This window comes from Arvicola amphibius, chromosome 1, assembly GCF_903992535.2.
Source record: "Arvicola amphibius chromosome 1, mArvAmp1.2, whole genome shotgun sequence".
Lineage (NCBI taxonomy): Eukaryota > Metazoa > Chordata > Mammalia > Rodentia > Cricetidae > Arvicola > Arvicola amphibius.
The window spans coordinates 121,653,764-121,681,306 of NC_052047.1; the positions used below are offsets into that span (position 1 = coordinate 121,653,764).

General features: G+C 44.7%; 2 protein-coding genes and 1 long non-coding RNA gene across 12 annotated transcripts in view; 2 read left to right on the forward strand and 1 right to left on the reverse strand.

The window, feature by feature from the left end:
* The window catches only part of Acsm2b (acyl-CoA synthetase medium chain family member 2B), a 30,224-nt gene extending 26,870 nt beyond the window's left edge, over window positions 1-3,354 (forward strand). Inside the window, exon 14 of the mRNA XM_038346609.1 lies at window positions 2,659-3,354. Within this exon, the coding sequence (XP_038202537.1) occupies window positions 2,659-2,763 (105 nt within the window). The 3' untranslated portion in view covers window positions 2,764-3,354. The remainder of the gene's footprint in view (window positions 1-2,658) is intronic.
* LOC121677362 lies at window positions 1,866-27,530 on the reverse strand. 8 transcript variants are annotated; one of them, XR_006020918.1, is made up of 6 exons: window positions 27,349-27,530; window positions 10,656-12,172; window positions 6,653-6,859; window positions 4,276-6,239; window positions 3,464-3,523; window positions 1,866-2,580 (listed from the first exon to the last, which is right to left on the reverse strand). It is a non-coding gene; the product is annotated as an uncharacterized LOC121677362 (long non-coding RNA). The 8 variants fall into 8 exon arrangements; XR_006020916.1 differs by having other exon boundaries at window positions 1,866-2,583; XR_006020913.1 differs by having other exon boundaries at window positions 1,866-3,523.
* The window catches only part of LOC119825600 (acyl-coenzyme A synthetase ACSM1, mitochondrial-like), a 28,552-nt gene continuing 26,029 nt past the window's right edge, over window positions 25,021-27,543 (forward strand). The window contains exon 1 of one of the 3 annotated variants that reach the window (XM_038346590.1): window positions 25,021-25,177. The gene's annotated coding sequence lies outside the window, so the exon portion shown is untranslated. The remainder of the gene's footprint in view (window positions 25,178-27,543) is intronic. The other 2 variants (XM_038346581.1, XM_038346599.1) reach the window with 2 other exon arrangements.

Sequence of the window (27,543 nt, forward strand, 5' to 3'; positions counted from 1 at the left end):
AAGCATTGGACATGTAGAAGAGTGGCTGGAACAGAGTAAACGTTTAACGAGTGTTGTTGTTAAAGAAGCTACATGGGGCTGGAGAGATGCCTCAGCAGTAAAGAGTACTAGCTGCCCTTCCAGAGAATCTTTACTGGATTCCCAAAATCCACAAGGCAGTTTAGAACCGGCTGTAACTCCAGTTTCAGGGAATCCATCGCCCTCTTCTGGCCTCTGTGGGTAATGCATGCACATGGTACAAAGACAAAACATGCAGGCAAAACATCCATACGCATATAACAAAAATGAATGGTTTTATTTTTAATTTTTAAAGAAGAAGCAAGATACCCAGTCATGCCATATAAGGGATTTTGAATTGCTACTGGACATTTTGTAAGACCAAAAAAGGGGACCTAGTCACACCATACATACAATGAGTCTATCACTCAAGTACTGGCCCTGTTCTTGTCCTCTAGAGTCCCTAAGGCAGCAGGTTCTTTTCCCTGCAGTGCCCTCCCTACCAGCCACATCCTCTATTGCTCATTCACAGTAAAACAGGGTAGCGTTCTTCTTAGCATCAAACTGAACTCTTCCTTGTGGCCTCCTCCCACTCCTTATGTCTTCCAGGTACCAAACGGTAAATGCTTTAGAACCGTTGCTCTTCGCTGCAATTATTCCATTTTGCCCTTCAAATGCTAAATCACTCAGAAACAATACCATCGTCCCTTCTAAAACAAGGTGACCAGTGGATGAGAAATGAGAAAGTTACAGGCCAGAGATCAAGAGCAGGCTTTTACCACAGGATGGGGTTATAAAGCCCAAAACCATAATCATATCCTGCCAGAGGCAAGCAGGACTTCGAAAGGTCCAAATGTTGATAGAAATGATTTTTTAAAGTTGTAAGAGAGTGGACCTCCAAGTGCAGCCGCAGGGAAACGTTCAGCTGGGCAAGGTATGGTCAGCAAGGGCTGGGAGCGGGCAGGTAGAGCTAGCTCGACAAGAATGAAATGGAACGACTTTGGGCAGTTCAGTAGTAGCAAACTTCTTTTAAACTACAGGCTTTTCCCCCTGTGTATACTGTATCAGCTACTTTTCTCAAACTGTGACCAAAATGCCTGAAAAAATGCCCATACAAGGAAGAACTTATGTTGGTTTCAGCGATTCCCATTTTTAGTCCTCAGCTTTGTTGATTCCAGGCCCAGCATGAGGCGGAATACATGGTAGTGTCAGGCTGTGGAGGAAGAGGCTGCCCCTCACACAGAAAGTAAGCACAGAGCAAACACAAGAGGGGCCAAGGCCGATATATAACCCCAGAGACAGTCCTTCCCTGTGATCTGCTCCATCCTTCTAGACCCCAGCTTCCACTTCCTAATAACACCACTGGGTTGTGAAATCATCAACAAACCAAAGCATTCATTAACACAGAGCTTTCATGGTCTAATCATCTCTGGAAACCCATCCTTAGTCATCCCCATGAGATGCTCTTAGCTAACCTCCTAGGCTCTTGTCAATCAAATTAGGCTGACAAGATTAACCATCATATATGAATACCTCTGACAAATACAGTTTAAAATTCAAAGGTGATAAGAAATTAACAACAAAGGTAACAAAATAAACCAATTAGAACAACCTAATGTTAAAAATTCACTAAACTTACAAGTTATTTATTTCTAGAATATGCATTATCTGTTTTAGGTTGCAGTTGACCACAGGTGATTAAAGCCCACTGAAACCAAGCCATGGTCGAAGAGGGACTAACTGAATGGCTGGGACTATGCTTATGTATTCTGCCCACAGGTTTTTCAGCCTCTGCTCCATCCCAATGTGCTTTGAGCAAATTTCTTTCTCAACAATTCTTATGGAAGCATCCACTCAGCAGCCACCAAGAATATAGGTTTTCTTTACCAGAATCCCAGTGAATACCTTTTATTAGCTCTACAGACAACCAATCCCCAGATTAATGCCATAGCCAGCGGAGTCACTTAAGTGAAACTCTCAATGAATTGTCAACATCTACAGCTTAATACTCGGGAATATCAGAGTGGGTCCTTCACTTCAAATGAGAGAATGCTGGCATCGGTGAGACTGTGTAGCTTGGCCAACCACACATAAGAACTGAGACAAAATTCAAAGCCAGGTCCCCAGTTAGATGTCTATTTCAGATGTCTCTTCTAGCTCAGATGAATGGCCACAGCTGCCATTCATGCATGTCCACTCCATGAACAACCTCTTAATATCTCCACAACAACCTAAAGATATTACCGTCCCTTAGTGTACTTAATAGTTAAGTTGAGTCTTGGAGACTTCCAGGGACCTTCCAAAGTTGACTTGAGTAGGAACTGAAGCCTACAGAGCTTGTTATGGAAGTTCAGGTGTCTGCCTGTGGGCCACGCCATGTTCATTTTACTGCTTCTCTCGTTGAGACTACATATAAAGTCCAATGCTCTGGTCCTCCCCGCTCTGGGTTAGCCATCTTCTTCCTGCCCTGGTGTCCAGAGACCTTCTGAGGCTTCTTGCAGACAGAGCTGACGTCAGAACATCTCCATACTCCCCCGTTATGTATCTAGACACTCCAGCCTTAAGAGCTGATGCTTACAGCAACTCCTAAAAAAAAAAAAAAAAAAAAAAAAGTCCAATGCCACTGTGGTCAACCCACGCTGATCTAATTTCTCACACCAGGTGGAGTTTGTCTCGAACCTGCCCAAGACCATCACAGGGAAAATCAATCGAGCGAAGCTCCGAACTGAAGAATGGAAAACACCGAGACAAGGCCAGGCCCAGTGAGACTCCCAAGGCTTTCCCTGGGGTTCTGTGACTTCTCAGTCTTTCTACGGAGACAAAAGATTACTCATACAGAGGCGTGTGTGTGATTTCTGTCTTTGTTGAGTTATTAACACAGAACAATGACTTGTGGGATGCTAAAAGAGGAAAGAAGGAAGGAGAGATTCGCAGGAAAAAAAACAAAAATCAAGTGAGAAAAATCTAAAACAGCAAAGAAAAGCAATCATAAATGATAGTGAGCAGGAAGGGAGGAAGGAAGAAAGGGAAAAGTCGAATGACGAGGGGGAGAAAAGAGAAGAGAAGGAACTGGAGGGAAATTAGGAGATGAGGAGACTGTGGGCAGGAAACCAAAGTCTTCCCAGGTTGCTTCAGTCCTTAGGGGCATCATGTCCAAAGGAGGAGGAAATGCCACTTACACAGCATCTGCCATGCACAAAGACACTGTTCTACACAGTCATAGGCCGTTCTGCTTCATACGTGTGGCACCTGCAGGCTCAGCTTTTGCACCTCCCAACATGCCACTCCCTGTGGCTCACATTTCTTATTGCATCTACTCTTTCTAGAATCAATATTAAAATCGTATCCAAATCAAAACTCTGTGGCCATTCTTTGGGTAGAAAGGAGGGCGTTTGTAGCGGCTTATGGGCTGGGGAAACCATAGAGGACTGACAGATGATGTAAATGGGTCAGTTACTATAGTTACCTGACCAGCAGCTCTACATGTCCAAGGGGATGTTGAGGTGGTGGGAGCGTCACCTGTAACCTGGAGAGCAAGGGTAAATGAGTCTTCTTGGAACTGGGCAATCAGGAAATGAAGGCGAAGGGTCTCAAGAGCCAGTGCCTCCTCTGAAGAACACCAGGTGACAATGAAAGACGCTGCTGACCAAACATTTGCCAGGGGCTAGTCACTACCGCTCTGACTAGCCCCATCATCTGAAGTTTCACAGAGGGGGAAACACAGGGACAGGTTCTGTCTGTGGAAGGCCTGTGCCGTGATCATCATCCCTTAGCCCACCAGGATGTCTGCTTTGGCTTTTACAGTCTGTGTCAGTCAAAGCTAACACCCCCTTTTTGACCATCCCCTGCACATCTCTCTCTCTCTCTCTCTCTCTCTCTCTCCCTCCCTCCCTCCCTCCCTCCCTCCCTCCGTCCCTCCCTCCCTCCGTCCCTCCCTCCCTATGAAAGTGTGACAACCCAATACTCCAGAATTAGCCAGTAAGATTTGGAAATGAGCCCTGGTCTAGTTCTCTCATAACTATTATTTTAATCGAGCCTCACTGGGTTTCATATTATAAGCCTATTAGACTTGAAAAAGTGCTTTGTTTCGAGATCTAAGACATTTTGTGAAGTGCCAACAAGGACTCGTGAAGGAAGCAGGCAGCCGCTCCACCCACCTCCATGAGGCCAGAAGGTCACAGTCCCTCTCCTCTCGCCCATCCATGCTGTCCACTGTGAAAATCTAGGGTGGTGTCACACATGAGCTTTCCTCATTACCTACCCTGTTAAGCTTCTTACCTTCCCACATCGGTGTCCCCAGATTAATTCTCAAAAGGACAACATGAGTTGTTTGCATGGAGTCTGGTTATCATGTAACACAAACAAGGCTTCGGGTACCCAATATGCTGTACTAGAAAAAAATCTCTGAAAGGAAAAAAGGGCCCATGAGATCACCAGCTAGTGAAGGAACGTGCTGCCAAGTCGGACGACCTGAGTTCAATCTCCAAGGTTGAAAGAGAGAGCCAACTCCTGCCCATTGTCCTCTGACCGCCATAGGTACACACACACACACACACAGAGAGAGAGAGAGAGAGAGAGAGAGAGGAGAGAGAGAGAGAGAGAGAGAGAGAGAAGTAAATAATTATAGTGAAATAGATGGCATTAGACAGACTCTAAGGTTAGCTTCCTCTGGCTTTAGACACAAACTTCCCAGCTCTTGAGAAGGTTGCACGTGCACCTGGACCTTCTCCAGCCTCTCTGTTCTCCCTCCTCTCCAAAGTCTTTTCTTGATGCACTTACTCTCGGCTCATGTTTCATACTAAATAGTGATTGAAGGCTTACATGGTCTTACTCAGGATTTTATCTAACAAAAACTCGGGCTAGAGAAAATTCTCTGTTCAGCCAAAGGTTTCTCCTAGTGGAGGACACTGGGCAGCTTTAGTTGTGTGACGCTATCTGATCTAAGTAGCAGTTGTTTGTGTCCCACGCTCTTCTCTTGATCCTGACTGGTCTTTCTTAACCTGTGGCCTACTATCATTATCCCCTAGTGAGAATGAGTGTGTATATGGATGCATGTTCATATGTGTTCAGGTGTGTGTGTGTGTGTATGCATGTGTGTGTGTGTGAAAGTGTGCATGCACATTAGTGTTCACGTTTGTGAACGCCAAAGGGAAGTCTTGATTATCACTCTCGGGAACACTATGGATCCCCCTTTATGGAAGAATTTCTCATGGACCTGAAGATCACTTAGTTAGGCTAGACTAGCCAGGCCAGTGGGGGCCGGGGGATCATCCTGTCCCCACCTTCCTAGCACCGGGGTCGCAAGCAGATGCTGCTCCTTTACTTTCTGTGCTGGATCTCCTGCCCTGAGAATGATTTTTACTACATTCCATTGCAGTGTCCAGTGCATGAGCCTTGCCTTGGGTGTTGTGCATACGAGTATTCCAAGTAGCCTGTACCTTTAGTAAAGGCTAGTGTATGGGTGCTGTGAAGAAGTCGCCATCCCATGTCTTTTCCAGCACGTAATGGCGCTTGACCCCCTCATCCTCTGTTCTTCTTCTGCTCTCTTTCTGTAATACCCTGACAGCACCTTTTCAAAAGCAGGTGCATCAGCCACCCCCACCCCCCACCATGCACATGTACACAACCAGTCATGAGTGTACATTAGGTCATAACAAATTAACTTAAGGAAGTGCGGATTAAAGCAACTATTTCATTGTGCTTATAAATTCTGTGGGCTTGGAGTTTGAAAAAAGAATGGAACAGTGAGATTTTGGTTTTGTTTTGTTAATATCAGTGCTCTAATACATCTAGGACCTTCAGTTGGTTGAAGGATTTAGGAGTTGAGAGAATTTGATGGGTGGGATTATGTTGCCTCCTCTGTTCATATGTTGACTATATTTGTACTGAATCTTCTTATCCTGAATAAGAGGAGGTCATGAAGGTAAATCATGAGGGAGTGGTGGGATTAGCAGCTTTATAAGAAATGGGGGGGGGGGAGATCATTCTCTCCCAATCCTGTGAGACACAGCAAGGAAGCAGGTGTCTGCATAGCACAAGAGCCTTGACAGAGAGCCAGATTATTTACCCGCTTCCTCGTGGACTTCATAGTCTCCAGAACTGTGAAAAAGAAGCTTCTGGTATTTCAGTTGCCCAACAGTGTCCATGCATCTGTCATCTAGTGGACCGGAATAACGAAGAGAGAAAATGACTTTTTATGTTGCCAGAATTTCCTCACAGCATGGTTGTCTCAGATGTCATACCTACACAGGTAATTAAGATTAAATCATGGTAGGATTGTTGCTCAACTGATAAATTGCAAGAATGAGGGCCTTAGTTCAATCCCTAAACACCCCATAAAATAAAACTCTGTATGTTAATAATCCTATCTCTGGAAGAGACAGACAGATCCCTAGGACTGACGGACCAGCCAACCTAACTTACTTAGGTCTCTGGCCACTGTGGTGCCTTGTCCCCCTCAGGTGGTCAGAACCTGAGGAACAACCCCAGACCTTCTCTTCTGGTTGCCACACACACACCTACACACACCTGCACACACCTGCACACACCTGCACACACCTGCTCAAGATCAAATTTCCACCTACCCTCAAAAGCCACAGAGGCTGCCAGTCACTGATATTGCCCCAGATTCTAGAGGAAGGGACAGAAATTTTACCTCTTCATGGGAGCCGCAGAAGCCAAAGGCACATTATAAAACTGCGCTCCTTCCCCAGCGTAGCCATGTGCTAAGGCAATAACGTCCAATTCTGTGCTTAGGGAGAATTATTCCACTTGTCAACAGCCCAGCCTCGGGGGATGCACAGCCAGCTTACATCACTGAGGTAGTGGCATCACCTAAGGAGAGACTCGAGTGCTCAAAGAGCTGAAGTAGACAGAGGGAATGTCGCAGAGAGAGGGGAGATAAGAGAAAGGCTGGCCTTAATGTCTTAACTTGTTATGATTCATTATAACTCTGAGTTACAGTCTCTTGATTATGACATTTGTGCCTAAATTATATAAAGAACATCCCCAGATATTGTCAAGAGATTGCTTTGTCCCAGTTTTTTTTTTCCTGAGGTAGGCCGTCATCCAGCCTACTTTTAGGTTTGCACACTGATAGCCACACAGACCAAGAATTTAATTTGCTTTTCCATTAATGATGTGTTTAGTCCACTAAGAGTGGAGGCCTGGAAACAGACTGTGAGAGCAACAGTTCAAACAATTGCTAAGAGAGGTCATGGAGTCTATGGGAAAATGGAGCCTGGTGCCCACTGTTGAATTTCTGTACATGTTGAATTTGGAGCATGTTATTTTAGCAAATATATATATATATATATATATATATATATATATATATATATATCTCCTAACGCTACTTCAAGGGACAGTAGAAACAACAGGCAGACAATTAAATCCCCTGTGCAAGCATCCCTGACACTCAGGGTGATAATATACCTTGTATTCCCCCCACATACAAAGAATGGGGAGTCCTCCTCTGGTAGGACAGACAATGAACTCGACTGTGGGGAGAGCATGCAGCATTCTAATAGCTCCCCAAAATGCTGGAAAATTTCACATCAGCAAAGCCTTCCAATTGGGGCTGGATAGATGACCCAGCAGTTGAGAGCACTGGCTGCTCTCTCAGAGGTCCTAGGTTCAATGGTAGCTCACACCCAATCATAACTCTGATTCCTGTATTTGAAGTTTTCTTCTGACCTCCTCAGGTATCAAGTGTGGCTATGGAGCACTGACATTCATGCAAGCAAAACATCCATACAGATAAAATAGAATAAATGAATCTTCTATTTTTTTTTTTTGGTTTTTCGAGACAGGGTTTCTCTGCAGCTTTTTTAGAGCCTGTCCTGGAACTAGCTCTTGTAGACCAGGCTGGCCTCGAACTCACAGAGATCCGCCTGCCTCTGCCTCCCGAGTGCTGGGATTAAAGGCGTGCGCCACTACCGCCTGGCTAAATGAATCTTCTTAAAATTAGTTTTTTCCCTTAGGAATGCCTGGTGTCAACAAGCAGTTGTGGGCAAGCCCTATCTTTGGCTCTAGAGGAGCTTCAGGGGTAAAGAAAGCACTTGCTTTTGTGTTGAAGGTGTGAAGTTTCCCAGCTTTACACCATCACACAAGTGTGATTAAAAGAGCATTCAGTTTCTTTTCTACAACGGAGATTCTGCATTAATCAACTTCTGTAGAGAAAAGCTTAGTTTGGACACAGTTTCAGGATTTTCAGACCATGGTGGGCTGGACTCGCTATTTCAGTCCTGCAGTGAGGCAGGACCTCCACCTCTCTCAAGCATACATTACAGAGAAAATGTCTTGCCTCGCAAGCCAGCAGAAAGGGAATAAGGGAGGGCCAGAGCCTCATCCCCTACTGTGAGTATGCCCTCAATGACCAAAGACGCCCCACTAGGCCATCTCTGGGTCCTACCTCCTCTCAAGAGCACATTCAAGCTTTCAACATGAAGGACTCATAGGAAGCCAGTACCCAAGCCAGGTGTCTTCTCCACAGACTTGCTGCCAGCACATATTGAGAGAACTTACACATAAGATCCCCCAGGGAAGGAGAATCACCTCATTGGAGATTCTGCGGTCTAAGAACCGTGGCCGACATGTCCAATGGCAGAGGAGGCCGTCATATCACATGTTAAGGATTTGGACTTATTCTAAAGAGTAACGCCACGAAAGCAGCCAACATGGAGCAAAGCCTGAGTCAACTATGCCTTTTTAGATGATTACCTTGGCGGCTGAGGGGAAAGCATGCTAAAGGAGAACTTGTAAAAGGGAATTGGGAAGGGCTTAGAGAAACATCTTCTTTGTGGGTTGAATTAATGACTAAATAAGGGAGAGAGTGTTTGAGGGAGGGGGAATACTTCTGGGATTTCAACCCAACAGACTAGGATCTATGGTTTCAGCACTGAGAAAGGCGGGTTGAGCGGTGGGAATATTGTTTCATTTGGTGATCATGCTCATTCGGGTCAGCAGTACTAGTTGCTAAATATTAATGTCTAGTTTATTTAGTATCAATATATAGCACTGAAGAATTAGTCAAGAACTTAAGTTGGAGCTCAGAGAGAAATCAGGACTTTGAATGTAGGGTAGGTCATTTTCAACCCAGGAGATTGTTGAGATGCGGGAAGGGTACATGTGGAAGGAGAGGAGCGGCAGGTTACTGAGGGCAGGTTCTTGAAGAGATATAATAGGTAAGGGTTCCAAAGAGGAAGGAGAGCCCATGAACACGAAGGAGAAAAAAAGGCCAATGCAGAATCAGAAAGAGGGGAGGGAACAATCCTAAAACAGTAGAACAGCACCACCAAGAACAGCCACAGCAAGAACTGAAGAGGGCCCATTACATCGGCGGCAGAATAGTTGGGCACTTGTCTCCCTCCCGCACCGACATTCAGTGGGTCAGAACACTGATAGCTGTTGGCTGAGCCGTGGCACATGAAAGGGTAGGCGCAACTAGCTCTGTCTATACTTTCAATAAACATGAATGAGGAAAAAGGAGCAAGAGTGAAGTTAAAGATTCAGGGATGTCACCTAGGAAGGAAGCAGGGGCTTGAGCGATGTGGCAAATGCTCATGTATTCTACCCAACACTCAGTCCCTTCTTGAGTTACCCACCCCATCCATTGCTGTAGAAACCTGTTTAGAATTGCTGTGAGTGCCGGGATGTGGTGGTGCATGCCTTTAATCCCAGCACTCAGGAGGCAGAGGCAGGCAAGTCTCTGTGAGAGCGATGCCAGCCTGGTCTACAGAGTGAGTTCTTGGGTGGGGGATCGCTGTGAGCCCAGTACAAGGGCAGGAGTTATGGCTAAACCAAAATCATCTTCCTAGAGTCCATTAGAAAGCTCCACTCTGCTATCCCTAGGTTTCTATAGCAGAGCCTATAGTTATTCTGCAATTATCAATGCCCCCTCCACCCCAAGGGAAGATTGCAGAGTTTCTGGGGCCCTGAAGTTGAGCACAGTCCTTATCACTTGGGTCATCCTGGTCTCAACTATCTGTGGCCACCTGTCCCACTAATGAAGGACACACTAGAGAGCTACTCCTAACCAAAGACTTGACACAGCAGAAGAGAGACCACAGCTGCTCCCTGCCCAGAAGCTGCTGATTCGAGGAAGGAAAGTCTACGTTGGTGTAACTTTCTGAGATTTGAAAGTTGCCTGTTCATGCAGCGCTACCATCGCAACAAATAGCTAGTGAAAATATGTTCTCCCTCATAGCAAAACTAGTTTCAAATGCTGGGCAGCAAACTGTGACCTAATAGGATTTAGCAAAGCTAACACTCTGTGTTTTCATAGTATTTAGTTTCGCTTGTTTGTGGCACTTCAAAACTGGAGTTGAGATAGGTTTTTTGTTGATTTAATATTCCTTTCCTTCTTAAAAATGCTGAGGGTTTTGAGAAATAGTCAGCGTTTGAATACCCCCGGCTACACACACACACACACACACACACACACACACACACACACACACATCATGGACCAAGCCCCCACTCCCCATCTGTAGCCCTGAAAAGAAAGTAAACAGTGTAAAACAATTTCACCAGGAAGTGAAACAAAGGTGAAGCCATCCGAGCCAGAGTTTGAGAAATACCAGAGTCAAAATAGATCAAGATAATTGATCACGAAAAGAGGAAGCCCCATATGGGCAGGGCATATGGTGTCACCTTACCTAAAAGGAAGCAGATGGGGCGCTGTGGGAAAGTCACTCATGTTCAGAGCTGAAGGTGATACGTCCACTTCTCTTCTCACGAAGAATACACTGCCCATCAGTTCCTCAGTTTCCTCCTCTGCGACAAGCAAGTGATACAGTTCTGCGCAGGTTCCGGTAAGCAAGTGGGAGAGAGTGAATGTGTGAGGATCCATGTAGAGGAGCAAGGCAAGGGAACAGAGGCCCTTGCCCATCCGAGGTAGTGAGCCCTGGGATGCCCAATAGGCTGCACGCAGCATGGGCAGAAAATGACCGCCTGCTTCATTTTGGCTTCCTTTGCTCAGCCCACTGCAAGAGCCTGTCTGCTTCATAAGGGAGCTGGAGGGGAAGACACGGGCGCTATGGGCAGGAGTAGGCCTTGAGGACACTGGGATCCGCCCTTTTGATGGAATCTGGTCTTTTTGTTCATCTCCTACCAACTCTTTTTATGTCCCAGCTCCACACAAGAGCTGGGTACTGACAAAGAAGAAGGTCCTAAAAGTCAGAATGGAGGATCCCCCTGGGGCTGTAGGCAGGGTGAAGAAGGGCCCAGCCCACTGTTGACAGGTCCAGCTCTTCCAGCAAGCAGAGCATTGAGACTGGTAGAAGAACCTGACACCTAAAGTCTGTCCTACGGAAGAACTCCCAGGGGGCAATGCACAACTCTCCAAGCACGGTGCTTGCTTCATCATTTATTTACCTTTGCAAATTTAGAATACTGAAGACTGTTCCAGACGCTAGCATAGTATTTTAAGTCATTGCCCATTGTCATCTCTTCCCACCTACAATATTATGTCAGCATTTGGTGCTTCTTTCTGACTATATCAGCGAAGGTGGGGTGTAAATCTGGAGGGATCCAGTTGGTGGGAGGCAGAGCTGGTCCTCTTCCTCCTTAGGGGGACATGCTACCTGTGAGCTCCCTAGTGGAGCTCCCTCTGGTCTCCAAGAGTGTTCGTTCTTTCTTTATTCCCTGGCACTCTGGCTGTAACAGGGTCCAAGGAAATCTCATGCATTGAGAAGCTAGTTCTCTGACGCCCCAGGTCATCCTGGGATAGTGACAATAAAGAGCAGGAAGGCAGAAATTTCTAGAAACCAGTGTTTCCCTCAATGCTCCAGTCTTTTACCTGAGCCTACTGATTTCAAAGTTTCATTTCTTCCTTCATCAAAGATTTCAGTTGCCCCGGTCAGGGGTGTGCCCAGATTGCCAACCTTACCAAAGTTGCAAGGTTCTCAGGCTGAAGCCAGGCAGACCAAGAAAGGTTCAAGTAAGGTTCAAAGGCATTGGTTTAACTAGTCTGACCACCAGGCGGCGCTCAAGTCCTCACTTTTGTTTATTCAGCTGCCGATAAGTGGGTTTGGGTTCTGAATAGTGTCCTGTGCCTTGGAGATACTGTTTCACAAACAAGGCTGGTGATATGGCTCAGCGCCAGTAAGTCTGATAGCGATCCCCAGAATCCACATAAAAACTGGCTGGTTTGCACATGTAAATCCCAGCACACCTGTTAGGAGACAGAAAACAAGAGTCAGGAGGATAGCCCTGAAGCTCACTAGCCAGCTAGCCAAGAGTACACTGGTTGACCGAAACAAGAAAGACCCTTCCTAAACGAGGAGGAAAGCGAGGGCACAGCCTGGAGAGCTGACCTCTGACGCCCACGCCCACAAGCACATAGTGGCACCACCTGAACATGGGGAGAGGCACTAATAATAAATCAAAATTTTATATAAAATGAAGTTCCTTTTCCCCATAGAATTTAAACTGTAGTCGTTAGAGGTGCCAGGAGGAACACAAAACAGACAATTAAGGAAGAATTAACAAACACTGGCAAGTTCCTGTGTTTCAAGCAATGAGATATTTATGATAGTGACTGCTTCCTGTCTTAACAAACCGGCTTCATGCAGGTTTCTTGTTTCTGACACTCAAAACCGATTCTACCATCATTTATACCCTGTTAGGGGTCGCTGAGGAGACCACTGTTGCTATGAAGGGTCACTGAGAAACTCAGAAATGGGCTCCACTCCCTGGTGTGATTTTACTTGCCTACAGTAAAGAGGGCTTCTTTTATCCACTAAGAATGATGTCGTAACCAAGAAGATAAATCTGAACACAGATAGAGGCAGACACAAGGAAACACCGTGTGAACATGAGGATGGCCATCCATCAGCTAATGAGAGGGGCCTGGGACTGAGCCTGGCCTCACAGCCTCAGAAGGAACAGCCCATGCCAATACTGCTGGATGTGGTTAAATTTCAGAGCTGTGAGGCAATACATCTTGTGGTTTAAGACTCCTAACCTGTGTCGTTTTGCTACAGCACCTTAAAGCAGGATATGAAGACTAGGAGACAGTGGGTTTGGAATTAGTTTTTATTTAGTTTTAGTTTGAAACTTTTTAGTGTTATTGAAGTATGACTGATAAATTGATGCATTGTTTATATGTAGGGTATATGCATGATATGTTAATACAGATATATAGTGGACTACCAAAAGTAAGCTAACTAGCTTATATATCACTTTGCATAATCACTCTCTCTCTCTCTCTCTCCTCTCTCTCTCTCTCTCTCTCTCTCTCTCTCTCCCTCCCTCCCTCCCTCCCTCCCTCTCTTGTGTGTGTGTGTGTGTAGACACTTCAGATCTATTCTCTTCCCTGAGGGGTGTGTGTGTGTGTGTGTGTGTGTGTGTGTGTGTGTAGACACTTCAGATCTATTCTCTTCCCTGAGGCATTTCAACTGGGCTAAAATGAATTGACTGCCAATGTGTGGGTTTATTCTAAGATCCACTCTGTTCCACTTGTGCATACATCCACCATCAAGTCAGAGTCATGTTTGTTTGATTACTAACGTTCTGCAGCATATTCTGAAGTCAGATATACAACGCTTTTGGCTTTGTTATTTTAGCTCAGAGTTGCTTTAGCCAGTCAAGGTCACACGAGTTGGTTGGAATTTTTATAAGTATTGTAATTGAATCTGCAGATCACTGTATATACTATGAAAATCTTAACAATAATTTTTGTATCCATAAATCCAGGATATATTTTTACTTATCTGTATCTTCTTCCATAGATATTTTACTGTGGATAGTACACGGGTCTGCTACCTCTGTAGTTAAATTGATTTTCAGGGATTTTATTTTGTTCTTCAGCCACTATGACGGTGTTAACTTCTTTCTTTCCTCCTCTTCCACCTTAGCTTAATTTAGATAAGTTTATTGGTAGTGCATATAAATACAGTAATACTTATTTTTGTCATTTAAGCTTGTACCCTGTAAATTCATCAAATTACTAACACTAGAAGCATGGTGGGTCAGTCTGCATGGTTTCCTATAGAAACCCTGCCTTCGCCAGCGCTCATCTACCCTAGTCTCTCATCTGGGGTCTCTGTGTTCTCCTGCCTGGTTTTGGCTAGCACTTCATCACTGTATTGAATAGAGACATGAAAGCATCCATATAGTCTTTTCTTTCCCCATTATTCCAGTGTATTTTATTTTTTGTGATGCCTTTCAGGAATAAGAACTATGAACTGTAATTTTATTGGGAATACAGTAAAATTCACAGAACTGGCTTTGGGAATCGGTTCCTGATGCTGGATTGCTTTGCCTCTCCTTGACTCAAGGGGAGGAGCTCTGTTCTGCCTCATCTTGAGGAGCCATGCTTTGCATAAGGCCATGGGAGGCCTGCCCCTTTCTGGATGGAGGTAGAGGAGGAGAGGAAGTATGGGTGGGTAGATGGGAAGCAGGTATGGGGGGGCTTGGAAAAGGAGAAACTTCAGTTAGTATGTAAAATAAATGAAAAAAAGTTATTTAAATAGAATGAATACATTAATAAAAATTCATAGCACCATGACACTTTATTGGCAGTAGCTGTCGACATTTTTCAAATTATGTATACATTCTAACTCTAAATTAATCAATTAATTTCTGCATAAATTAAATTATAGTCCTATACTTTATAGTTTCTGCCTATAAGATTGTCTCTGGAAAATGCTTGCTTCATTTCATGACAAATATGCTTACTTTCCCCTTAAATTCATTTACTTTTCTTCTTCAATGTGTCTTGTTGTCAACATAGGTTCTCTTCCATCTCCCTGAGCTTCTGTAAGGTGAGCCTTTGGAATTCTCCTTCTGGCAAACCACAGGTCTCCAGTTCCTGTGGTAGGCAGCTACAAGCTTGATATTTTTCTCTGACAGTGTTAGGTTTGACTGATTCCTTTTTATTCAATGTACTTTTGACCTGTACTTTTGAAGGAACAAATACTTCTTCCATTCCTTAGAAAGTGTTTTTAGCCATTTTGGATTTTCTCTTAGATCTCTGAGCTGGTGGCCTTGCCTTTGGAATCACAAGCGAACATTCTTAGAACCAGTCCCATGACAGCTTGCTGCTATCCCTTCTTGACAAGGACCCTTGTAGACCTGGGTTCTGTATGGTCTATGGCTGGACTAGACTGTCTCCAGGACCTAAAGCAAGAGGATTAGGGTTTGCTCCAGGGTGCAAAGCAGATCTCTTACTTGGTTTGTAGATGAGTGTAACTTCCTCTCAGTCTCAGGTAGGACTGCTGTTGCATCATGGAGTGGGTCCTGGAACAGACAGTACCAATGCAATCTGAGGCTAAGAGGACCCACAACCAAGCTGCAGTGCTACTTCAAGATCTAAGAGACAAAGTCTCTAAGACTGTCTCTGCATGCATACACCCAGAGTTCAGACTGCTGTCAACCTGCACCAGAGAGAAATTGGAGCTGAGATTTAGGGCTATTCTAGGGTCCTCTGAGGAATGGAGGCTGGCAAGCCTGCCCTGAAGAGTAAGATGGGTATATCTTCTGCCATAGGTGGGCAGAGTTGCTGTCAGACTACAGCTTAGAGGTTGAGATTTGGGGCCCTTAAGCCTGCTTTGCAACTGAAGTTGGTACATGTGTCCCTAGAGTTGCAACCGGGCAGGTCTTAGCTATGTTTTATGCAGGGAAGATTACTATTGGAGTAGAGACATGTTTGGGGGCCTGTTCAGGAGTTACTGAGGTGCTAAGATTAACAACCCTGCCCTAGGAACCAGCATGGGTTCACTTCTCTCTGCATCTGTATGTGACAGTGACTTACGTCACACGATAGCTGAGATGAGCTGGGACCGAATTAGAGTGTCATTTCAAGATCTGTGCAATTGAGACTGAATGAAGGAGACCACTAATGCACTAATGTATGTGACTCACTTCTGGTCCCTTGGCAAAGCTTTTGACATGAGCGCCAAAGCCACAGAAGGATTCAGCCAAGGCTACAGGTGGATGGCGCCATTTCTAGGTCTAGAACCTGCACCACAGCTTGACCCTGGGGCAAATTGTGTTCACTGACACCAGTCATCCAGATCATAGACCTTCGGGGTGTCACAAACTCCTGCCCAAACTCTGAGACTTATGCAGAAGTGCTTTGGATACGTGAAGGAGGGCTTCCTCATGAACTACCCAGGTGAGGTCTAGCTTGTCCATGTTCTTTGTCTTCTTGTGTTATTTTCTCTGTCTGCTTTTACAGCTCTTTCTCCATTTTCAAAAACATTTGTCTTCTCTCTCCATCTCTTTCTCCTTCCCTCTCCCTGTCTCCCTTACTCCCTCTCTCCTCCCCCTCCCTCTATCCATGTGTGTTTTGGGGGTGCACTTGGAAGCCAGATCCCCAGGAGCTGGAGCTACAGGTATTGAGAGTCACTTGACAAACTAGGAACCAAACTAGGAACCAAAGATCTCTCCAGCTGCCATCTCTATTTTTAATAAAAATAAACGTGGTTACATGTCTAGGTGGTTTTCTTTTTATATTTCCACTGTTGGTACTTTTTTCTGATACTCTAAGAGCCCATAAATTCATGTTTTCACCAAAATCTGAGATAGTTTGGGCCATTATTTTTTCTCTTTTTGCTTTCTTCTAGCCCTTCACTAGTGATTTCAAGGTCCACTCTCAGTTTCAAAGTTCTCTCTATTTTTCTGAGTGGCCACCTCTTCTGATCTAATTTCAGGTTCACTGACTTTCTTTGATCATCTTGAATATGCCAGGAAGTCAAGTCAATTAATTTTTAATTTAAGATGACAAGAAGAGTTTATCCAGTTAATGATTCCCAATTAAAAATTCTATTTTTCTGCTAAAAGATCTTTTTGTTTCTCTTTAGCACACTTGCCTTCAGTCCTTAAACACCTCATACTATGTGGTATTCCTTTTGTGCTGTAACAAATAAAGCTCACCTGAAGCTCAGAGTGCAGAGCTAGCCACTCGAGTTAGCCACGGAGGCCAGGCAGTGGTGGCATACTTCTTTAATCCCATCACTCAGGAGACAGAAGCAGATGGATCTCTGTGAGTTCAAGGCCACCCTGGGCTAAACAAGATTGAATCAGTCTAAAAGAGAAACAGAGCCAAGCAGTGGTGGCTCATACCTTTAATCCTAGCACTAGGGAGGTGGAGACAGGAAGTGATATGGCTGGGCGGAGAGAGGAATATAAGGCGGGAGGATTCAGTCTGAGGTTCCGTAGAGACGGCATTCAGTCTGAGAACTTGTAGAGACAGGATACCCCATTCTGTCTGAGGATTTCATAGAGGTAAGAACTCGTGACTGGCTGCTCTGCTTCTCTGATCTTTCAACTTTCATGCCCTACTATCTGCCTCTGGGCTTTTATTATTAAGACCAATTAGGAATCCCACTTTACTCTAGAGCATTTATTAAAATCATTATCTACTAATCCCAATCTAGGTCACCAATTTTACCCACTGATGCCCTGTTTTTCTTGAGAATGGGTCATTTTTTTAAAGTTTTTTATGTCATTTTCATCCTTCCATCTCCCCCTCTAATCCTCCCATGCCCCCCACTCCCTCTCAAATTCACAACCTCTCCTTAAACTCTTGTTACACACACAGGCAGACGTATGTATATGAGCCCATTTAGTGTTGCCTGGGTGTGTTTAGGAATGATCACTTGGGATTTAATAACTTATTGGGGGAGGGGGACTCATCTCCGATTCTCCCCTTCTTCACAGCCATTCATTGTCTACAGCCCTTTGCCTAGGGATAGGACCTTGTAAGATTTCTCCCACCAACACTGGCATGTCAATGGATGTTGTCATCCTTCAGGTTTTGTCTAAGCAACTTTTATGATTTCATGGGTGTGGTTTCCCTGTCATAGATAGGAGACCCCGTATCATTGCAGACACGGCAATCCTCTGGTTCCTACAGCCTTTCTATGCCATCCCCAGCAGTGGTGCCTGAGCATGAGGTGTAAGAGCTGTGCTGCAGATGTGTCAGCTGGGGATGCACATCTCCAGTCAGTTGTTCTCTGCATTTGGTCTGGCTGTGGATTTCTATAATGCTCCGCATCTGCTTCACATAGAAGCTTCATTGGTGAAGAGCAAGAACTCCTTACCTTTGGGAATAAAGATGACTACCTAGAACGCAGCTAGAAATTATACTGGTTTAGGAAAGTACCAGAAGCAGGTTCTCCTCTAAGGTCCATGACCTCATCACCCACAGGCAGTTGACTGGGTTTGCAGTACTAGGCATGAATTCCCTCCTACTGAGCAGGCTGTAAGTCCAATTAGACAGCTGCTGGTTGCCCCCAGTTATAAGTGCCACTATTTCGCCTTTGGAAGCATCTTCCTGATGCTGGTTATGGCTGTTTTGCAGGCTTTAGAGCTGTGTAGGACTATTGAATGTTTTCCTCCCTTGGCCGTTGGCATAGATTCAGACAGTGTGAGAGCCAGTCCTCAGGGAAGAGTCTATTAGGTCCGCTTCAACTCAGCTCTTCCTAATTTTGTGTCTGAAATATGTGGTCTCTTCATCAATGGGGTCTTACTTTCAAGTCTGGCAGAGGTGGGCAATCAAGGGCAAGGCATAGCGTACATTATTTGGAGGGGCTCTTTGATTGCCCAGAAAAACTCTGAAATATCTGTAGTGCTTATAAATCTGTGGTGGCTGTCTATACATCTGTGTATCTATAGCAACTGAGTGTCTGTGGTGTGGAAGGTGGAATCCAGGACCTTACATGTGCTTGGATTTTGTGCTGAACCTTATCATTAATAGTGAAGGTTTTAGGTTTACCATTTTGTTCTTTTGACTCTCTCTCTCTCTCTCTCTCTCTCTCTCTCTCTCTCTCTCTCTCTCTCTCTTTCTCCCTCTCTCTCTGATGTAAACAGTCAGTGAATGAATTTGACCATACTCATAGTTCAAAAACAGTTTGCTCCTTGCAGTGTTTAGCAACTTAAAATTATATTCTGTTCCTTCACCTCAAGGCTACAGAGACTGTACATCAGAAACCAACTAGAAATTTGTGCAAAGTCTAGTCACAAAATCTGGGTTCTCTTTTTATTTTTCCTTTCTGGGTTTTGGGTTTTGTTGATGCAGTGACACCTCCACTTGGATTCATTCTTTCTTCCCACATGAAGGTAACTCTAATTTCTGTCTGCTTCAGTTGCTCATGAATACCTTCTGATGTTTTTAATTGTAGATGGTTAATCATTGATATCTGTTAGAATGTTGCTTTGCTTGCTTGTTTGTTTTGAGACAAGGTTTCACTATGTAGCCCTGGATGACCCAGAGCTCACTATATAGATCAAACTGACCGCTAACTCATGGAGTTTCTCCTGCCTCTGCTTCCTAAGAGCTGGAATTGAAGACATGCATGCACCATGTCTGGCCCTGGAATGCTGATCTTACAGAAACCATTGCTATAGTTCTGTTCCTAGCTGTGAATTTTTTTATAAAATTCTTCCAGACTTTGGCATGCACTATCCATGTATAAGTTTTAATTAAGTTAAAAAATTACTCCCCAAATGCTATTGTATAGTAAAATACATTAGGGGTGCCCCAAATAATATAAAAGGACATTTTCTATTTGAGTCAATGCACAAACTCCAGTCTGAGCTTTGTTCTTCCCCAGACTGTTGACAGTAGAACAAGACATGTTGGCAATACAAATCAAGACAGAGGGTTTGCGAAGGGCTGTGTGTTCCTCTAGTTGGAGCTATTTCCAGGATGAATGTGTGATAGTTGGCATAGTGGCAAACAGCTAAGAGTTATACCCAGGTAAAACTAGGTTCAAATGCTCTATCCTTTCCTGTCTGTACTGAGCTTAACCATCTGACTGGAGTCACATTAGTAAAATGGTGCTGATAATAGTAACTTCCATATAGTCTTTTATGATGTGACTTCACACAATGTAAAAAGAGTGGAAGCAAGCTAAGCCCATATTATTTAGTCATTGTGGTGGTTTGAATGAGAGTTGCCCTCCTAGATTCATATATATTTGAATGCTTGGTCTCCAGTTGGTAGAGTTAGAACTGCTTAGGAAGGATTAGGAGGTGTGGCCTTGCTGGAAAGAGTGTGTCACTGTAAGTGGGCTTGGAGGTTTCAAAAGCCCATTCATTCCAGGCCCAATCTTTGCCTGCCCACTCTCTGCCTCTTTCTTGTGGATAAGTTATAAGCTCTTCACTACTTCTCCAGCACCATGCCTGTCTGCCTGATGCCACACTCACCACCATGGTGGTCATAGACTCTACTACTCTCTGAAACCATGAGCTCTAAATTAAATGCTTTCTTTTATAAGTTGATTCAGACATGGTGTCTTAAATAAATAAGACAATAAAAAAACACATGTCATAAGGCTTTACTATATGTTTAAATGTTCTGTGTTTACAATTTCTTTGAGCAAGAGGATATTCATAAGTAATAAGGCTGGGGATGCAGCTCAGTAGGAGAGTGCTTGCTTGCCCAGCATGTAAAAGACCTTGGGTTCATTCTCCAGCACTGAAAAGACAGAGAGAATGAAAGAGAGGGGGGATGGAGGAAGGAAAAAAGGAAGGAAGAAAAGAAAGGAGAAAAAATGTTAAAAATCATGCAGAGCCCTCAAGATGACTTAGTAGATGAGGTTGCTTGTCGTGCAAGCTTAATTATCTGAAATTCAAGATCTGCTGCCACACATCCATCATTCCAACACTCTTAAGGCAAGATGGAAGACAAAGACAAGAGACTTGCCTGGTAGCTTGAAGGCCAGGTATCCTGAAATACATGAGCTAGCAGAAAAACAAGAAAGACTGCCTCAATACATAGAAAAAAAGAACTGACTTCTGATGCCTTCTGGCCTGCACACAACCTTATTCACACATTTCACGTGCATGCACATGCGCACACACACACACACACACACACACACACAGAGAGAGAGAGAAAAAAAATAAATTTTAAAATTTGAGTAATGAAAGTCTTGAAGTTTGTAGGTCTCTAATAGCAAAGGTATTGATGTGAATAATACTTGTTAACCTTTATGTCAACTCTCTGACTGTGTTGCGTGAATACACCTAAATAAAAAAAGAAGAGATTGTTTCTACCCTCTCCCTACTCCTCTTTCCTAATAATTAACAATAACAGCACTCTTAACACCGGTTAGGCGCTCCAAGTGGTGTACATATAATTTTTAATTATCACAACAAACATATGGAATCAATTCTGTTGCTCTCATCTCCAGATGAGGAAGTGGGAGCAGCTGTATAGCAAGGATCCATAGGGAACACTGACCTCAGCTGTGCGTGTCTAGTCTGAAGTCTCTCTGGAAAGTGAGAGCTTCCATTGGAGAAGCGCTTGCTGTGTATTAGGTGTTGGGAAGTGTGCTATAATTTTAAAAAGTGGTGCATGAGAAAAAGACACCATGTGACAGAGCTCACATGAAGGGGCTTTTACTAGGGGAAAGGGGGAGGGGCAAGAGGAGCCCTGCCCCTCTGGAGACAGGCACAGAAGGAGAGAGGAGGAGAGAGGGAGAAGCAGAGAGACAGGCAGAGAAGAAGAAGAAGGAGGAGGAGGAGGAGGAAGAGGAGGAGGAGGAGGAGGAAGAGAAGGAGGAGGATGTAGCGCTTCTTCTTCTTCCTCTCCTTCTTCTTCTTCTTCTTCTTCTTCTTCTTCTCTCTTCTTCTCTCTTCTCTTCTTCTCGCCCTCCTCCTCCTCTTCCTCCTCCTTCTCCTCCTCCTGCCTCCTCCTCCTCCTCCTCCCTCTCTTCCCCTCTCCTCCTCCTCTGCTCTTCCTCTTCCCTTCTTCGTCTCTCCCCCCTCCTCCCCTCCCCCCTCCTCCCTCCTCCCCTCCTCCTCCTCCTCTCCTGCCCCTCCTCCTCCTCCGCCCGAAGGTACCCCAGGTAGAAAGAAAAAGAGATGGGAGATGGGCAGGGCCCTTTTAAAGGATAACATAATGAATGTGTACAGGAGGTGCTCTTAGCGGCTGCCGCTGAGGATATATCCTGTCAGGACCCCAAGGGCAAACCAGTACAGATGCCTGAATACTAACAAAGTGTCTTCCAAACCTTATTCCACATCAAATCTGCCACGGACCGCCTCTCGTGGAGACCACCGACCGCGGGAGAACAGGGGTGAAGGCTAGGAGAAATCAGGATTGGCGAGGAAATGACAGACAGACACACTCAAATAAGGTTGAATATGCTGCTGCAAATTTACTGAAGTTCAAGCATCAGTTTTATAGGATTACAGAAGGAAGTTGGCAAACAAAAAGCTTAACATGAGAAGAATGATTACAGGCAATAATCAAAAGCCTTACATGAGAAAAATGATTACGGACAATTGATTGTTTCCAGTATGTCTTGTGGTTAGGGCCAGGTGGGCAGAGCTCTTCTTTGAAATCCGTCTCACACCACTAACCAACTACTTTCTCATAGCCCTAAATCATATCTGTTCTCATGGTAACCCAAAACACCATTCTTTAGGGTTTTACTCCCAAGTCTTGCTCTGATAGTGAATAATTGGTTTCTTAATGTCAAGAATAGCCTGCCTTTCTCTCCTATCTAAAATGCACCTGGGGTTCCTCATTCTGGCTAGTCTCTCCTATCATGAGCTCCTTTTGTTCTAGGGTATCCATAAGTTTTCCCAGAGAGCGAGCCAGAGTCCAATATGCCTCAGTAGTTTGATTATTATTGGTAATATCCTGGAACATCTTGATCTGCTGGCAAGATAAAAGAACTACACAGAATACAGAAACAAAGAACAGAAAGCTCAATACAGCGCCAGGGCTAGCAAGGGCGAGTTAGCTGATCCGGAATCATGACTGTGGCTGATTGCCAGGGAACCGCCTGGGGCTCAGCTCCTGGGAGCGCAGACCCCAACCCTTCAGCCTCGTTCCACCTTAGCGGCATTTTTCTGCTACACAGGCGTGACAGCCGTGGGCGTAGCACAAGTCTGAGGTGAATGGGGAAGTCACTAATTCCTTATTATGGGCACAACAAAGACCAAACTACAGGAAGATTTTGTATCATTCCAGAGACAACTTTTCCCAGACCTGGTTGATAAGATTGATCAGGGAATGGAAAGACAAAGAAAGTTCTTTCCATCCAACCAATGCCCAGTTCCGCAGGAGAAGAGCAGCCTCAGTTCTTCATATATATTCCCCAGGTGAAAAACTAAAATCAGAAATGGAGGCACAGCAGACACAGCAGAAGCAGAAAATTATTGAGAGAATTGAGCTGAAAAAATTAGCTTAGATAAAATAACATTCAAATCCTGTCCTGCCTTGTATCATGCCCCCTGTGTCTCTAGGAATGTTCTGGAACAGCTTCAACTTCTGTGTGTGTTTGTGTTTAAATCAAGAACTGCTGCGCATATCATTGCAGAGGCCAAAGCCTGATATTTTTGTTGTCTTCCGCCTGTCTATCACAAGGCATGGAAACCTCTGGAGAGCAATAACCTAGCATGGCATATTCAACACCAGGTCTAGACCTAAAAGATGCTCAGGAAGTATCTGTAATGAGTGAATCCATGGTTCTTTATTGGGTTACGGGAGTTAGTCTGTAGTAAGGGAGAAGTCTAGGATGGAGATTCCACAAGGTCATCTAGAAAGGAAGACCGATGGTGTCTCCGCCACTTCAGGCTGTCGGGTCTCTGTGCGGCTTCCAGCAGAGTTGAATAACAAGAGAGGGCAAATTAATAAGTATCTCCTAATGTGCCCAAGACTGGGAGTGGTTTGTGTTCACTGCAGAGTTCACTGTCTAGGACTTTAGTTTGTTAGCGTTAGGCTCGCCACAATCAGGGCTGAGGTAGAAGAGGGGTATACATGGAGTCTTCAGAGTTGTCTTTTCTCTACTGCAGACTCGCTTGTCATGGAGGTAGAGGGATAGAAACCTTCACAATGCCACTAAGCTGCTAACTGGTGAAAGTTAGACTCATTCAGAATGCCTGGCCCACGGCCATGTATTAGTGTGGTCACTCAGCAGACACCTGCTGGGTCCAGAAAGTGTCTCTGGGGATCCACTGCTGCCTCTCCTGCTCCACTCTCAGTGACTTTTGTCCTTTTGGTACTTTGGACATTTAATGTGTAGCTTACTGAGGTGGCCGCCTCACTCTTCCTTCTTATGTATCCTTCTCCTCCAATAGAAAACCTACCTTGTGCTAAAAATTCCACCATACGCCCGTCATCCAGGAAGCATAAGGCCTGCCAGGCTTGCCCTACACTCTCTCTTCTTTAGTGGTAGCTTTAAGCCAAGGCATTTTTATTCCAGATCCAGCAGAGATTAGGGGAGTAAGACTGCTGGGAAAGACAGGGAGGTCCTCCACTCTCCAACAATACCCCGCCAAGCAGAAGCAACGGAAAGTGACTATTACAGGCACTGTGTATGACCACCTTCATTAAACAATCAGCGCAACACCGATATCCATCCTGTGTCTAAATTCCTGAGTCAGTAGCTGCACATTGCTTTCAGTGATTCACAGACCTAACCTTGCAATAACCTCCACAACCTCATTTATCGGTGAGATGCCACAGTTCAGGATGTAATGGCTTTCCCCCGGGTTTCTTCTTACGAGTGGCAGATCCAGGGTTTAAGCCCAAACCTTCGGAACTGCAAAGGACCCTGCTTTCTGCCCATATATAAAATTGTTTCTCATGATTAGAATCCCAAATGAAACAGCCAACAGAGTCTATCCCTGGGTGCTATGAGCCTCTCAAGAATTATCTCATCTAACACCAACCTGAAAACAAAATCCTTAGAACTTATCATTTTCATTTTACAAATAAAGCAAGGAACAGAGCGAGGGGATCATTCACAAAGAAGAGGTGGGTGTTACAGGCAGAACTGAGTCTCTCTGGCTCTGGAGCATGGGTCTTAGCTATGAAGCCGTGTGACTCTTCAGCTGCTGTATAGATGAAAATGAGGGTTCAGACTGGGAAAGGGGAGAATTTTAGCTGCAGAAAACCTGTGAAGACTCCACCTTTCTTCTCCAGTCCCATCTCAAGTAGCCCGCAAACACTGGGAAGGTTCTACACAGTCCTTTCCCCTAGCTGGCTGTCCCTTCTGGAAGCCAGCACTGCTTTCTGCCCTCACCATTGGACGTCTCCTCCCCCCACAGCATCATCCAATTCCTGGAGTTCTCTGCTCAACATTCTCCTCAGTCAGGGGCCAAGTTCAGCTGCTGTGTTCCGAGCCCTGGCAAGGACTGCTCACGGAGGGCAGACTCTGCAGGCCTCCTTGCCAGGGTAGACCTAGCCTGTTTGTCTCCCTCACAGTACCAGGTAAGACAAAGCCTCTCTCTCTCTTCTCTCTCTCTCTCTCTCTCTCTCTCTCTCTCTCTCTCTCTCTCTCTCTCTCTCTTTCTCTCTCTTTCTCTCTGTGTGTGTGTGCGCGCGCACATGCACATGTCTGTCTATCTGTGTTCCTGTGTGCATTTATACATTCCACAAAAGCTTTAAACTTGAGAATGCAGTTTTAAGTTCTGGGAATACCACCTACAAATTATGTGGCGTTGGTCAAATCACTTAACTTCCCTGATGTTTCCTTTCTTCGAGTACAATGGGCATGCTGGTGAGAGGAATACCAGGAAACATATATGAGCTGTGTTTAGCATGGTGGTTGGCTCATAGAAGGGGACTGGTGTGTTAGGGAATGAGTAGAGTAGAGAAGAGACAGGAGGAGTCACTGAAAGCAAACTACGCTGTGCAGAGGCTGGTTCACTTTGTCTCTAACCTGGCAAATCGGGTGCTGAGCAAGTGTGCGGACCTTAATTTGATCTCCAGTACCTATATGACAGTCCAGGTAGGGTGCCCTGTGGCATGTGCCTTATGTTTGTTAGTTGTTTTGTCAACTGGACACAAGCTAAGTCATCTAGGAAGCAGGGAGGAACCTCGACTGAGGAGATATCTCCATCAGATTGACCAGTAAGCAAGTCTGTGGTGGCATGTTTATGATTAATGATTGATGTAGGAGGACCCAACTCATTGTGAGTGGTGCCACCCCTGGGCATCTTGCCTGGTACTAAAACCAGCTGAGAAAGCCATGAAGAACAAGCCAGCAAGCAGCATTCCTCCTCGGTTCCCGCTCCTGTTTGTGTTCCTGCTCTGGCTTCCCTCAGTGTTGAAGCATGATCAGGACATGTAAACTATTAAATAAATTGTTTCCCCTCCAAGCTGCTTTTGGTCATAGTGTTTATCACAGCAATAGAAAGCAAGCTGTCATCACCATAATCCCAGTGCAGGAAATCTGAGACAGAAGGACCCTTGAGGCTTGCTACCAACCAGTCTAGCCAAATCAGCCAGTCGACCTTCCTCCAGTTAACAGGATCTAAATCCACACGTGGAGCCCTGATAATATGTATTTCATAAATGAAAGGGAAATTGTTCTATGATTCAGACATTCTATAGACAAAATAAAAATTTCTCTTTCTAGTTTCCATTCCCCAGTTTTTCAAGACACGACAAGGGAAGAATCTAACATTACATAGAATATTTAGTGTTCATTAACAAACACTGGGTAAATAGATAGATATTTATATATAGAATAACGTTGACATAATTCTTGCTGTGTTGGTATATAGCCATAGATAGTAATGTAGAGAAATGCAATTTTAGATGTTGATACATAGTTACAGAAATGGGCACAGCACCCCCAGGAGGACAAACAGAAATACATAGGTACAGGTGTCTCTTGAAACTGCAGCATGCACTGTGCTTTGTGGTATATCTGTGTACTTCCATGCAAAAGCTGTTCTGTGCCACCTGTTTCAGGCACCAAGCTACACTTCTTCGCTCTAACCTTGTTGCGGGGGTTAAGATGCTGCTTGTTTGGGTCATGTTTAATTACTCCGTTTCCCTGGAGAGATAATTAGCTATCAGTAACTCCCACTTGTAGAGCACTGTGGGGGCCAGAAAATGCAGACCCATTTCCACCTTGGCTGATGGTCGGAGAGTTTGGAGATTGACAAGCATAGCTGCACATCCCAACTCAGAATGTGATTGCTTGGTTCTTTTAAATTAAGATAAATCCCTGCCATCCAGACAGGTGGTCAGGATATACAAACGTACTTCTGTTCCTTCTTTTTTAACTATAAGGTCACCTGGGGACAGGTGGTCTTCAGGATACCTGACCTAGAACACCTTTGCTACCTAGACCACAGAATGCTAATGATTGGATGTCTCCGAGTGATAAAGCCATTGACTGTGTGAGTTATCCTTTGTATCATGTTATTAAAGTCTTTTGTTACCTTCTCCCCTGTTTATGTTGGGTATAAAAGCTGTGGAAAAATAAACTCTGGAGGGATTTCAGGATTTCAGTCACTGGAATGCCCTCCCAATACTTTCTATGGTTTCTGTCCTGTTATTTTTTTAATGTGTCTTCATATTCTTTACTATATTTCTAAAATTCCCATGTCCCTACCTGGGTAAGAAGTATTTTTCGACAGAGTACTTACCTATGCTGGGCCTTGCAGAATGTCAGCGGTCCCTCAATACCTTTGCTTGGGTCAATAGGTGCTGTTGGTCCATCTGTATTTGAGAGAGAGGTTAAGTAAATTGCTCCAGGTTACACAGATGGTAAACGGAGGGGCTGGAATTTGAACCTGTGCTGTTTGATGCTAAAGGCTACCCTCTCGGCTACACACAGCTTT